Source organism: Oncorhynchus masou, chromosome 6 (genome assembly GCF_036934945.1).
Source record: "Oncorhynchus masou masou isolate Uvic2021 chromosome 6, UVic_Omas_1.1, whole genome shotgun sequence".
Lineage (NCBI taxonomy): Eukaryota > Metazoa > Chordata > Actinopteri > Salmoniformes > Salmonidae > Oncorhynchus > Oncorhynchus masou.
This window is the reverse complement of record NC_088217.1, coordinates 21626944-21639649: the sequence shown is the minus strand read 5'-3', so window position 1 is coordinate 21639649 and position 12706 is coordinate 21626944. Positions and strand designations below refer to the sequence as shown.

Here is a 12706-nt window from a genome sequence, read left to right as displayed (position 1 = left end):
ATAACAAATTGTTTGATGCAATTCAAATGATAACAGTTTCAGTAGAGCTGATAATATTGAACGGTGCAATGTAACAGAACTGGTAGACTAAGATGCAGTATATCGGGTTGGGGTCCAGTTGAACAACGGCAGTGACTGTCGTATTCATTTTAGTTTGCGTCCAGGATGTCGACGCTTTATCTGTGGCCATCCCTGCTGACTTGAGATAGCAACTTGACGTTGTAGCCTGGTCTCATAGACTACACGTAACATAGTACATGTTAATCCGGGACACACAAATTAGTATGATATGTTACGTTGGTATTGTTGCATAAATCAGAACGATGATGATGGACATCCACAAATTAAGACGTGTCATACCAAATGTAACATAGAACCGTATTTACGTAAAGAATAATACGAAATGCTCCGAGACCAGGTTAAAGAGCTACGAATTATGCTGCTCTATGTTACAGCCAGCGGTGATTGGGAGTCCCATAGGGCGGCGCACAATTGGCCCAGCGTCGTCCTGGTTTGACTGGGGTAGTCCGTCATTGTAAATAAGAATTTATTCTTAACTGACTTGCCTAGTTAAATAAATAAATAAAATGTTAAATGTCTGGAGCTTAAGTGGCCGCATCACATTTACATTACATTTAAGTCATTTAGCAGACGCTCTTCCAAAACACAACCCATCCAGAGCGACTTACAAATTGGTGAATTCACCTTCTGACATCCAGTGGAACAGCCACTTTACAATAGTGCATCTAAATCATTAAGGGGGGTGGTGAGAAGGATTACTTATCCTATCCTAGGTATTCCTTGAAGAGGTGGGGTTTCAGGTGTCTCCGGAAGGTGGTGATTGACTCCGCTGTCCTGGCGTCGTGAGGGAGTTTGTTCCACCATTGGGGGGCCAGAGCAGCGAACAGTTTTGACTGGGCTGAGCGGGAACTGTACTTCCTCAATGGTAGGGAGGCGAGCAGGCCAGAGGTGGATGAACGCAGTGCCCTTGCTTGGGTGTAGGGCCTGATCAGAGCCTGGAGGTACTGCGGTGCCGTTCCCCTCACAGCTCCGTAGGCAAGCACCATGGTCTTGTAGCGGATGCGAGCTTCAACTGGAAGCCAGTGGAGAGAGCGGAGGAGCGGGGTGACGTGAGAGAACTTGGGAAGGTTGAACACCAGACGGGCTGCGGCGTTCTGGATGAGTTGTAGGGGTTTAATGGCACAGGCAGGGAGCCCAGCCAACAGCGAGTTGCAGTAATCCAGACGGGAGATGACAAGTGCCTGGATTAGGACCTGCGCCGCTTCCTGTGTGAGGCAGGGTCGTACTCTGCGGATGTTGTAGAGCATGAACCTACAGGAACGGGCCACCGCCATGATGTTGGTTGAGAACGACAGGGTGTTGTCCAGGATCACGCCAAGGTTCTTAGCGCTCTGGGAGGAGGACACAATGGATCACCGTCTGCATACGTAATAACCGAAATACAGAGCGCTATTATAAAATACCATATAAACATTCAGACAGTTGCAGACATATTATATTACCAAAACATAAACTAATCTCGGCGGAGAAGAGACAATGACTAACCACCAGACTCACAAGAATGTCTAGTGTTGACCGCTGTTCTCTATACCCGGTCTGTCACAACCAGAACGATGGACCCGCCTTGCTCAGGGACACGTCAACAGATTATTCACCTTGTCTTCCAGCGACCGTTCGGTTAAGGCCCAACGGTCTAGTCTAAACCCTAGGCTACCTCCCGCTCACGAGACCCAACCATAAAAATCTCCAATAATTTGACTGGGAAAATGTAAGAATTCTCACTTTATAAAATATTTTTTTATTGTGATCATATAGTTTAAACTTTAGAGAAACAATATTGAAACAGATCTCAGAAACAGAGAGAAAGCAATAAAATGTCTCAAATAACGTTATCAAAATGACCACGACAAAATGTCTGTTAAAAAGTTAATGGCAGTAGTACATACTCTAGATGAATGCAAAACACCTTTGTTTAAAAAGCTGAATGGGAACAACTGATTTTTTTATTCAAAACCTTTTGGGATTCACGATTTTACTTTGCCTTCTATTTGGCCTTCGTCACATTACCGCTATTTTATTTAGCCTTTATTAAACCAAATAACAGTGACATGCCACTGTCTCTCAAAATACAACCTAATCTCTTTTAGACTGAAAAAATAATGAAGAATCAAAAAGGACATTTTCACAAAAAGAGGCTGTTTCAACCAAAAGGCTTACATCAAAAAGAAAATGAACGATATTGTTGAAAATAGAATAATAGACAAAATGGCATCATCAGACCTTTCACCCCTGATATTCTACACCATAAATTGTCTATATCTGACCCTTACACACAGCTTTCTAGTCACAAATATACGATTCCAACCACTGTACCTCAACTTACCATTCATCTTCATCTTTAACCACATCCTCTTATCTACACTTTGTTGCATTCTACTGTAGCATGGCCAGCTAGTGGCTACCCTACACCAGAAATATTTTCCCTTATGTTACACCACAGGGTCATCCATCCTGTCTATACTAGAGATGATGTACATGTTTCAGATATAGGATATTTAAAGTGAAAGAAATATCTAGGTATTGTGAAGATATGTTGATGTGTGGAGACCTGGGCAGAATCTGTGTATCTTGAACATGCACGTTAGCTTTCTCCATATAGCCTACAGAGATTGTCCTTATATGGACAGTGTAGACATGATCCAGCCCAGAAACATCGTGGTCCAGCCATGTCTTGCCTTGTCATCATGATAGAACTCAGAGAATGCCCCCTGGCAAGTAACACCCTTCTCTTCCTCCATCAGCCAGTCACTGGCACAACCATGTTCAACACCTATGCAGCTATCGGTGGATCAGTGATTACTTCAAGGATGGGAGGGAACAGGGAAGGACACTAGTTTTCAAACAGGGCCAAACTTTAATGCCAGCAAAAATTCCTCAAGTTGAGACTCAATAACATGTTAGTCAGGACAACGTGATGTTTGCCAGTAGTCCGAACAGTAGTCTGTACTTTGAACAAAATAAACATGGTAAAGAAAGTCTGCTCTCTAGCAGGAAGAGTATTTCCTCTTTAAATGAACCAAGAGAGAAATCATCCAGTCTGAATGACACGGCAACAATGAAGTCACAGGTGCCATAAAGCCTGCTTAACCACTCAGATGATATTACTCGCTATAAAGGCACCAAAAAAGGACTGTTCTATTTGTAGAATGTGACATTTAATGCCTCAGCACCTGAAGTCACTCCATGACATGCTGCTTTGTGGGACGGGCCTATTGGCCTTAACAAGATCGATGACATGCTGCATTGCAGGACAGGCCTATTGGCCTAAACATGATCGGTGGGTTTTGTTAATTTGTTGGCCTTTCTCTGTGATCTGCGAGGAGGCCTGATTGGAGGTGTGGTGACCCTCCCTCTACGACCATTCATAAGGCCAGTGACAGAACTCTCCATCTCCACCGGGTCAAAGTTCAAAGCTTCGGCCATTTCCTGTTTCGTCACCGACACAAAACAAGAGTCCCTGGCCAAGCTCTCCAACCCCCCATTTATCAGGACCTGGTAGAGGTGAAAGACATGAGAAGAGATAGAGGACAGAGAGGGGATGACTAAGTACCTAACGTCAATGTCATTGATAAAATGGAATAATGGACTATATTATACGCCTGGTCTCTCCAGTCACCTCCTTTATGAGTGTGTCGAAGGTGCTGTCTGGGGTCTGGGTCTGGGCCTGCTGGGGGCCAGGGGTCTCTCTGGGAGTCTCATGGTCCTGGCTGGGTCCAGGTACTGTCTGCAGCTGCCAGTCTGTGGTGTCTCTGGGAATTCTGCTGGTTGAGATGGTATAGACCTGCACCCTGTCATCTGTCTCATAGGGAAAACTACAGAAGGACAAATAGTCAGTCAGATTGTTATAACTGCTTTATTACTGTGCAATTTGACCTCTCAAGTAAGGAAAACAAAAACACAAATGTTAGCAAGCACACGCAAACTCACCTCTCCCCAGCATTGCTGTTGACATTATTGTTGTTGGTTTTGTTAGGCATTGTGGGGAAGAATTCCTCGTTTGCATGGTAGGCAGGTGAGCTGGTCATCTCCCCCTCATCTGACTTGCTCATTTGCAGGGGCCGCTGGCTGGTCACCTACACAGAGGCACAGACGGCTGAGTTACCGCCACGGGGACAGGAGATTTTCCAGACTATGTGATGTGAAAAAACTCCAGGTCCATACAGTACAATGTGAAGCACTTTGAGTCTGAAGAAGGTTACATACTAGAGATGATGGCACTGAAATGATTGAAATGATTACCTGTGTAGCGTTAGGGTTATGGGTTCCTTCCTCCATGGTGAAGGAATCAACATGGTTCCCAAACAGACCGCCCGCCCGCTGACCACAGGAACACACAGAAAGGTACAACATTCAGAGACAGGAGTTTTATTCTGTCTTCTCACTCTGAACTTGTCCTCCCTCCTCTCGTTCCGCAGCCTCCCTGTCTCCCTGTCTCCCCCTCCCCCATCTTCCCTCTCTCTCTCCTCTCACCCTGAAGATGCCTTCCTCCGCTGCATCCTCCATGGCTCTGTCCATCTCCTCCTCGTTCATCAGGTCTCCCGAGATGGCTCTCTGCAACTCTGGAGCCACCTCCTCCTCAATGCTCCTCAGACCTGCCTGGGGTGGAGGGAGAGACAGAGGGGAAAGGAGGGGTTAGAGAAAGAATGAGATTGTGATGAAAATGAAGAATTGTTAGATCATGTACAGGATTATTACATGAAACATCGGTAACATCACTGGAAGAGTTGCCAATCACATTTAATGGCTTATTGCCCTACAGGTTTCCCATTATGAGGTTGGTGTGGGCTCACCTGTATCTCGTTGGAGGCGTTCTTCTTGGTGGGGCGGAAGCCATAATACTCTTCCTGTCTCTTCTTTAACTTCCTGAAGTAGTCCTGGATCAGGAAGGTGGCATAGAACTTCCCCACGGTTACCTCATCATCTGACACACACCAATCAAACATGCCAGCAAATTAGAATGGGCAGCTTGTTTTGGGACCATAAAGTTGAGGATTACAATAGAATGTTTTAACTCACCTCCGATTGGTGGGATGACCTGGTCCAGCAGCTTCATACTGGTGCGTTTCCAGATCTTCTTGATGATGGCCCTCAACTCCTCATTGGCCTGCTCAAAGTTACCTGACCAATGAGATAACGACAGTGAGGTGGGAATATAGATGCTTAACATTCAATTGGCCCAAATACCAGTAAAAATACAATACTCTGCAATTGACTGACACACACACACCTTCGGTCTTAATCTTCAATGCGGTCCTGACCAGCGAGAACAGCGTAGCATTAAAGGTGACCGTTCCATCACTGTTGAGTGGCATGTTCATGGACACCAGTCTCTGCAGTCAGAATAAATAAAGATATAATTCAAAAATATGTTTGCTGCATTAATAGACAAGTCAGATGAACACAAAATAAATAAACAGATCCCCTCCTTTTAGTTTCTCACCTTGCAGGCCACTCTATGGGGACAGAACTTTCCAAAGCCCAGAGGAGGCTGGATCCTACGCAGCAGAGTCACCACGTCCAGGTGCTTAATCCGACCCCTGCAGGACAGAACGGGAAACAACAGCTAACAGCAGTAATACATTGAGAGGATAAAAAACGAATTGAAAAGACTGATCATATATTCTTATAGGGGGTTATAAAAAAGAAACAGAAAAACAGACTCACGTGGCCTCTGGGTCGTACTCTGCCCAGATCTTCTTAAACTCATCCAGGTGATGAGGACCCAGGATGGACCAATCACGGGTCAGGTAGTCAAAGTTGTCCATGATGACCGCCACAAATAGGTTGATGATCTGTGGAGGACAACAGAATCATATGCATGTGTGTGACTGTGTGAATGTGTGTGTGCGCGCATGCAAATGTGTGTGTGTATATGTGTGTATGCATGTATGTTTGTTAATGTATGTGTGTATGCATGTTTGTGCATCATTTACCAGGAAGGCACAGAGCATGTAGAAGCTCATGAAGTAGATGATGGCGAAGCTGGCTCCACAGGTCATCTCCTCTCCAGGCAGGTAGTCTGACTTAGGGTCACACCTCTTCCCATACAGACATGCCAACATCACTTCCTGCCACGCCTCACCTGTCGCACACCTGGAGAGAGAGAGAAAGAGGGATAGAGAGAGGGAGGAAGTGGGAGAGAGGGGAGTGGGGCAGAGAGAGAGATTACAACTTGTTTTCAGCCCTTTTGTGTTGTCAATGTAATCACTGAGTGTAAGGGTCTCTTGCTATACAAGCCTGCTGTGTAAAGGGACCGCAAAGTCAATGGAAGATAATGGAAACTGACTGAGCGACTGATAAATCAGATCACCCACCTGAAGAGCAGCAGCACAGCATGGGGGAATGTCTGGAAGTTGTTGTTCCTGTTGATGTGTGTCCCATCTATCAGCGCTATCTTACCAAATATCTACAGGAGACATACACACAACTCATCAGAGAGTGCTGTGTGTGTATGTTTGTGTGTGTTTGTGTGTGTGTGTGCAGTACCTGCATCCCAACAACAGCGTAGATGAAGAATAGCATGAGGATGAGCAGGGCAACGTAGGGCAGAGCCTGCAACACAGCAACCAATCACGCCGTCAGACTCACGCACACTGATCAATCAAAACCTGGGAATTTTGAACAACAACATTTTCATGTATCTCACAGAATGGAAGGCACAAAATTGGAATGAACTTTGACCTGGAAGGACTTGATGAAGGTCCACAGAAGATTCCGGATCCCCTCAGAACGGTTCAGCAGTTTAACCAGACGCATCACACGGAACAGTCTAAAGAAGGTGATTGACACACGGGCATTTTCCGAAGCCGCTATGGCTTGCATTGGGTTCACCTCCTGAAAAAGCACAAATGAAATAAACAGCCACTGAAAATGCTGCTAGTCTTGGCTTCAGCTCTAACTAAAATTGAAGATTTTGTTACTCTAATTAGCACAGTTTTAGTTCAATAGGGGCAACATGCCAGCAAAACCCAGCAGTCTGTAAGGACACAGGTCTCACCTCTCACAGGGTATCCGAGCAGTCATGTACTGGAGGAGTCTGGTTAGTGTCAGAAGGAGCCAAGCAATGGGTGCATTTTCTTCAGAGAATTATAGAACCATTTCATGTTGAAGTGGTTCCTAAGATTGTAAAAACACCTTAATTTTCAGCATGCTGTAAATACAGACATTTGGGATAGGGGGCAGCATTTTCACTTTTGGATGAATAGCATGCCCAGAGTGAACTGCCTCCTACTCTGTCCCAGATGCTAATATATGCATATTATTATTAGTATTGGGTAGAAAACACTGAAGTTTCTAAAACTGTTTGAATGATGTCTGTGAGTATAACATAACTCATATGGCAGTCAAAAACCTGAGAAGAATTCCAAACAGGAAGTGGGAAATCTGAGTTTTGTCGTTTTTGAACTCAGCCCTATCGAATACACAGTGGGATATGGGTCAAGATGCACTTCCTAAGACTTCCACTAGATGTCAACCATCTTTAGAAACTTGAATGAGGCTTCTACTGTGAAATGGGACCGGATGAGAGCTCTTTGAGTCAGTGGTCTGGCAGAGTGTCACAGCCTCATGACGCACGGTCACGAGAGAGTTAGGGATTTGTTTACCAAACGCCCTAACAAAAGAAGCTATTAGACATAAATGGACATAAATGATGGACATTATTGAACAAAACAAGCATTTATTGTGGAACTGCGATTCCTGGGAGTGCATTCTGATGAAGATCATCAAAGGTAAGTGAATATTTATAATGCTATTTATAAATAATGTTGACTACCCAACATGGCGGATATTTCTCTGGATGGTTTGGCCTCTGAGCGCCGTTCTCAGATTATGCTTTTTCCGTAAAGTTTTTTTGAAATCTGATGCAGCAGTTGCATTAAGGAGAAGTGTATCTAATGTCCCATGTATAAGACTAGAATTTTCATCAACATTTATAATTAGTATTTCTGTGAATTCATGTGGCTCTCAGCACAATCACCGCATGTTTTACAACTACTGAACGTAACGTGCCAATGTTAAATTAGATTTTTTAAATATAAATATGCACTTTATTGAACAAAGCACACATGTATTGTGTAACATGATGTCCTATGAGTGTCATCTGATGAAGATCATCAAAGGTTAGTGATTAATTTGATCTCTATTTGTGCTTTTTGTGACTCCTCGCTTTGGCTGGAAAAATGGCTGGGTTTTTCTGTGGCTTGGTGGTGACCTAACATAATCATTTGTGGGGCTTTCGCTGTAAATCATTTTTGAAATCAGACACTGTGGCTGGATTAACGAGAATTGTATCTTTAAAATGGTGCCTAATACTTGTATGTTTGAGAAATTTGATTTATGAGATTTCTGTTGATTTGTATTTGGCGCCCTGCAATTTCATTGGCTGTTGGCGAGGGGTTCCGCTGGCGGAACGGGTTTAAGGAAAACATGGATGATCAGGCAAAGAACTTGCAACGCTCACGCAATGTGTTGTTGCAAAGTTTCCTCCTATGTTTTATACATGTTCATGCAATGTCTCGTAGAATTAGTATACCATGCTCATACAATGTCTCGTGGAATTAGTATACCATGCTCTTACAATGTCTCGTGGAATTAGTATACCATGCTCATACAATGTCTCGTGGAATTAGTATACCATGCTCATACAATGTCTTGTGGAATTAGTATACCATGCTCATGCAATGTTTAATATGATTTCATGCAATGTTCTTGCAGTGTCCACAGGCGAATAATTACAGCGCAGCCGTGGAGACAGTACAGTCCTCCAGAGGAGGCCAGGGCTGCCTGTGAGGGGGAAAGACAGAGACACACCAAGTGAAATCAGACAGGAAGCAACATCAGACACAAGTGGTGGAACAGGAAGTGGCGAAGGGAGCAGAGTCAGCCATGGAGGTATGCATGGAGCAAAGTTGGAAGAGAAAATGTAGGATGAAAGACTGCAGTATGGAGGGAGAAGGAGGGAGAGAAGGCATGTGAGCACAAAAACAACCAAGGACAACGTTGTAATAAATGACTGGATGACAGCTGAGGGGTGAAGAGGTGAAAATGGTTGATGGGGTCTCTGAAGGTTTACTGTAGTGGCAACTTGAGCTCTCTTTTCATTTCAAAAAATGACCTCTACTTTTCTGAAGCAAGATAGTGTGAAACGCTGCTTTAAATCTAGAACCTGATGCCAAACCTGTTGGCTCAGTCCCTTGTACAGGAATCCCAGTAAAAACTACAGAAGGATGTCACTTTCTTACTTACTATCAGGAGTGCTGGAGAGCACTGAACATATGGTGGTGGGAGGTGAAACAAGAAGACAGTGGTTGTTTTCTGCCCTTAACAACTGATTTGGAATCTGCCCTCTCTTAAATAAAGGTTAACTAAAAATACAAAACAAAAAATATCCCAGTTTTAAACAGTGACACCGATGAGGGAAATGACCAGGTCTGGGACCAGGTGTTATGTTAAAAGTAACCAAGCAACCAAGCATAAAGTAACCAAGCAGACAGGTTGTGGGTTGGCTTTCAAGGCGTGGAAGGTGGGTGAGGCAAGCTGCAGCCAGGTGCTGCAGGGCTTCGGGGGGCAACACAGTGACTAGGGTCGGGTTTTTGAGACTAGTATTCGGGGGAGTGAGGGTGCAGCCGTGGCTGGTGTGAGGGTCACCCCAATGACGAATACTGACCACATCCTCAGTGCTATTGTTGGGGCCAAGTGCTGACAGGGGAGCCTGGCCTGTATGTCTCTAAGTGGATGGATGGATGAGTGGGTGGGGTGTCAGACAGGGGTGTAAACACAGTCCAGACAGTCAGATGACAGGACAGAGCTTTTATTGTGAAATGTCTGTAGCTGTTCCCCAACCTGACTATCTGCTTCTTGTAAACAATAACCGAAACCAATGGGAGAAAAAATGAAAATGCGAGGACAAAAATGTCCAGTGGGTCTGCCTGAACTGTTATATAAACCTTTTAGGAACAGTGGGAACTGTGTATTATAGTACATATCATGGACAATACCTACATATTTCTGGTGAACATTACGCAATGACAATACTCACATCGACCTCACTCAGGATGACGTCAACAACGCTGCCGATGACGATGACAAAGTCAAAGACGTTCCATGGGTCCCCAAAGTAACCCTAGGGAAGGAGAGGGAAGGGCATCTGTCAGAAGTGTGTGTATAAAAGGTTTCTTCATCTACACACTCCAGCTCTGAACTTTGACAAGAGGGTTGTGTACAATGGAGAGGTATGAAGTAACTGTTCTACATAACCACAGTCCTATTATTCTGGAATCATTCTGATCTTACGTTGAGTTGCACTGCATCTTGGGTAATGTAGTGCATACAGGACATCCCTATGGACAACTGACCTTAGCTTTGTAGGCCATGAGTTTGAGGACCATCTCCACAGTGAAGAGCACAGTGAAGATCACGTTCAGCATGTCAGACAGGTCGGTCACATGGGTTGACTGGTTACAGTGCTGGGAGAGAAGGAGAGAAGAAGGAAAAGACAAATGGAAGATATCGATTTTATTTTACATTTTCCCCCAAAAATGTACCTTTATTTAACTAGGCATGTCAGTTAAAGAACAAATTCTTATTTTCAATGACGGCCTAGGAACAGTGGGTTAACTGCCTGTTCAGGGGCAGAATGACAGATTTGTACCTTGTCAGCTCGGGGGTTTGAACTTGCAACCTTTCGGTTACTAGTCCAATGCTCTAACCACTAGGCTACCCTGCCGCCTCAATGATGAAATCTCTTGACATGCTCATCTCATTTCAAGTGTCCAAACAAAAAATAAACGTAAAAAACCCCTTGATATGAAGAAGGGATGCTTCTAGTAGGAACCTCTGGCATGAGCATTACATTGATGTGATGCAGGAGAAGTACTTTTAAAGTTTCACATTTTGTATTTGAAATGCTAATGTTTGTCAAAGATACTCATCACCCCAACGCAGTTCCTGAACCACCTCCAATAGCGTTACCTGCATCCCCAGACACATGGTGTTCAGCATGATGAGCAGGAACATCAGGTACTCAAAGTAGCAGGAGGTGACGATGTACCAGACGTTGTACTGATACTGGTTCTTAGGAATGTAGCAGCGCAGCGGCCGGGCTTTCAGGGCGTACTCAACACACGCCCGCTGTCAGAGGGAGAACAACACACACAGGAGTTACACACTGCTGTTGGAAAGAGGGTGTTAAAACAACTAACAAAAAAGACACACAAAACATACACACACACACACCTGGTTCTTGTCCAGCTCACAGTTTTTGTACTCCTGCTCTCCTTGCTCCTGAAATGTAACGATGACGAAGCCGACGAAGATGTTCATCATGAAGAAGGCGATGAGGATGAGGTAGATGATGAAGAAGATGGAGATGGCAACGCGGTTGTTGTAGATGGGACCAACATCCTCCATGTTAGAGTCTATGGCCTTGTACAGCAGTCTGCACACATGCACACAAAGGCATGTTAGCAAGTGTGAAATACATACACCTTCAAGTGATCCATAGTACTGTAGGCATGCCATGATGTACAGTGTACAAACTCCCAGGCTTGTATGTGAGGCTCACTTTGGCCAGCCCTCAAAGGTGGAGACAGTGAAGAGAGCCAGCATGCCCTCAAGGATGTTGTCAAAGTTGAGCTCTGAGTTGATCCACTCTCTCTTATGGATCGTCATTGGATGGATGGCACCTTCCTGGTACCTAATATAGTTACCCCTGAGAAGAGGGGAAAGAGCGAGAGAGAGAGAGATTAATCAGTGAAAGAGAGGGCATGGGAGAGGTGAGAGTGTGGCAGAGATGTCCAATTCTGTACTGTCATGTAATGTCCCATTCTGTACTGTCATGTAATGTTCCATTCTGTACTGTCATGTAATGTCCCATTCTGTACTGTCATGTAATGTCCCATTCTGTACTGTCATGTAATGCCCCATTCTGTACTGTCATGTAATGTCCCATTCTGTACTGTCATGTAATGTCCCATTCTGTACTGTCATGTAATGTCCCGTTCTGTACTGTCATGTAATGTCCCATTCTGTACTGTCATGTAATGTCCCATTCTGTACTGTCATGTAATGTTCCGTTCTGTACTGTCATGCAATGTCCCATTCTGTACTGTCATGTAATGTCCCATTCTGTACTGTCATGTAATGTTCCGTTCTGTACTGTCATGCAATGTCCCATTCTGTACTGTCATGTAATGTCCCGTTCTGTACCGTCATGTAATGTTCCGTTCTGTACTGTCATGCAATGTCCCATTCTGTACTGTCATGTAATGTCCCGTTCTGTACCGTCATGTAATGTCCCGTTCTGTACTGTCATGTAATGTCCCATTCTGTACTGTCATGTAATGTCCCATTCTGTACTGTCATGTAATGTCCCATTCTGTACTGTCATGTAATGTCCCGTTCTGTACTGTCATGTAATGTCCCATTCTGTACTGTCATGTAATGTTCCGTTCCGTACTGTCATGTAATGTCCCGTTCTGTACTGTCATGTAATGTTGTGTGCGAGGACAATATCACCGGTCTCTTACCTACACTCCTCCTCTGTCATTTTGTCAGGATCTGTGCAGGAGTAGAATTGTCCCTTCAGGAATCAACACAAACACAATACATGAGTGATAATAAAAGC

At 44.4% G+C, this 12706-nt stretch overlaps 1 protein-coding gene across 1 annotated transcript in view; it reads right to left on the bottom strand.

Annotated features, from left to right (window-relative positions):
- Positions 1-1903: 1903 nt before the first annotated feature.
- The window catches only part of LOC135541587 (dihydropyridine-sensitive L-type skeletal muscle calcium channel subunit alpha-1-like), a 46846-nt gene continuing 36043 nt past the window's right edge, over positions 1904-12706 (bottom strand). The window contains exons 22-42 of the mRNA XM_064967894.1: positions 12609-12661; positions 11645-11791; positions 11317-11518; positions 11053-11211; positions 10437-10547; positions 10121-10204; positions 8818-8865; positions 6763-6915; positions 6568-6633; positions 6396-6487; positions 6015-6174; positions 5746-5873; positions 5522-5618; positions 5309-5411; positions 5098-5199; positions 4872-5002; positions 4552-4677; positions 4321-4398; positions 4009-4154; positions 3698-3893; positions 1904-3573 (exon numbers count right to left, since the gene is read on the bottom strand). Of these exons, the coding sequence (XP_064823966.1) occupies positions 3346-3573; positions 3698-3893; positions 4009-4154; positions 4321-4398; positions 4552-4677; positions 4872-5002; positions 5098-5199; positions 5309-5411; positions 5522-5618; positions 5746-5873; positions 6015-6174; positions 6396-6487; positions 6568-6633; positions 6763-6915; positions 8818-8865; positions 10121-10204; positions 10437-10547; positions 11053-11211; positions 11317-11518; positions 11645-11791; positions 12609-12661 (2610 nt within the window). The 3' untranslated portion in view covers positions 1904-3345. The remainder of the gene's footprint in view (positions 3574-3697; positions 3894-4008; positions 4155-4320; positions 4399-4551; positions 4678-4871; positions 5003-5097; positions 5200-5308; positions 5412-5521; positions 5619-5745; positions 5874-6014; positions 6175-6395; positions 6488-6567; positions 6634-6762; positions 6916-8817; positions 8866-10120; positions 10205-10436; positions 10548-11052; positions 11212-11316; positions 11519-11644; positions 11792-12608; positions 12662-12706) is intronic.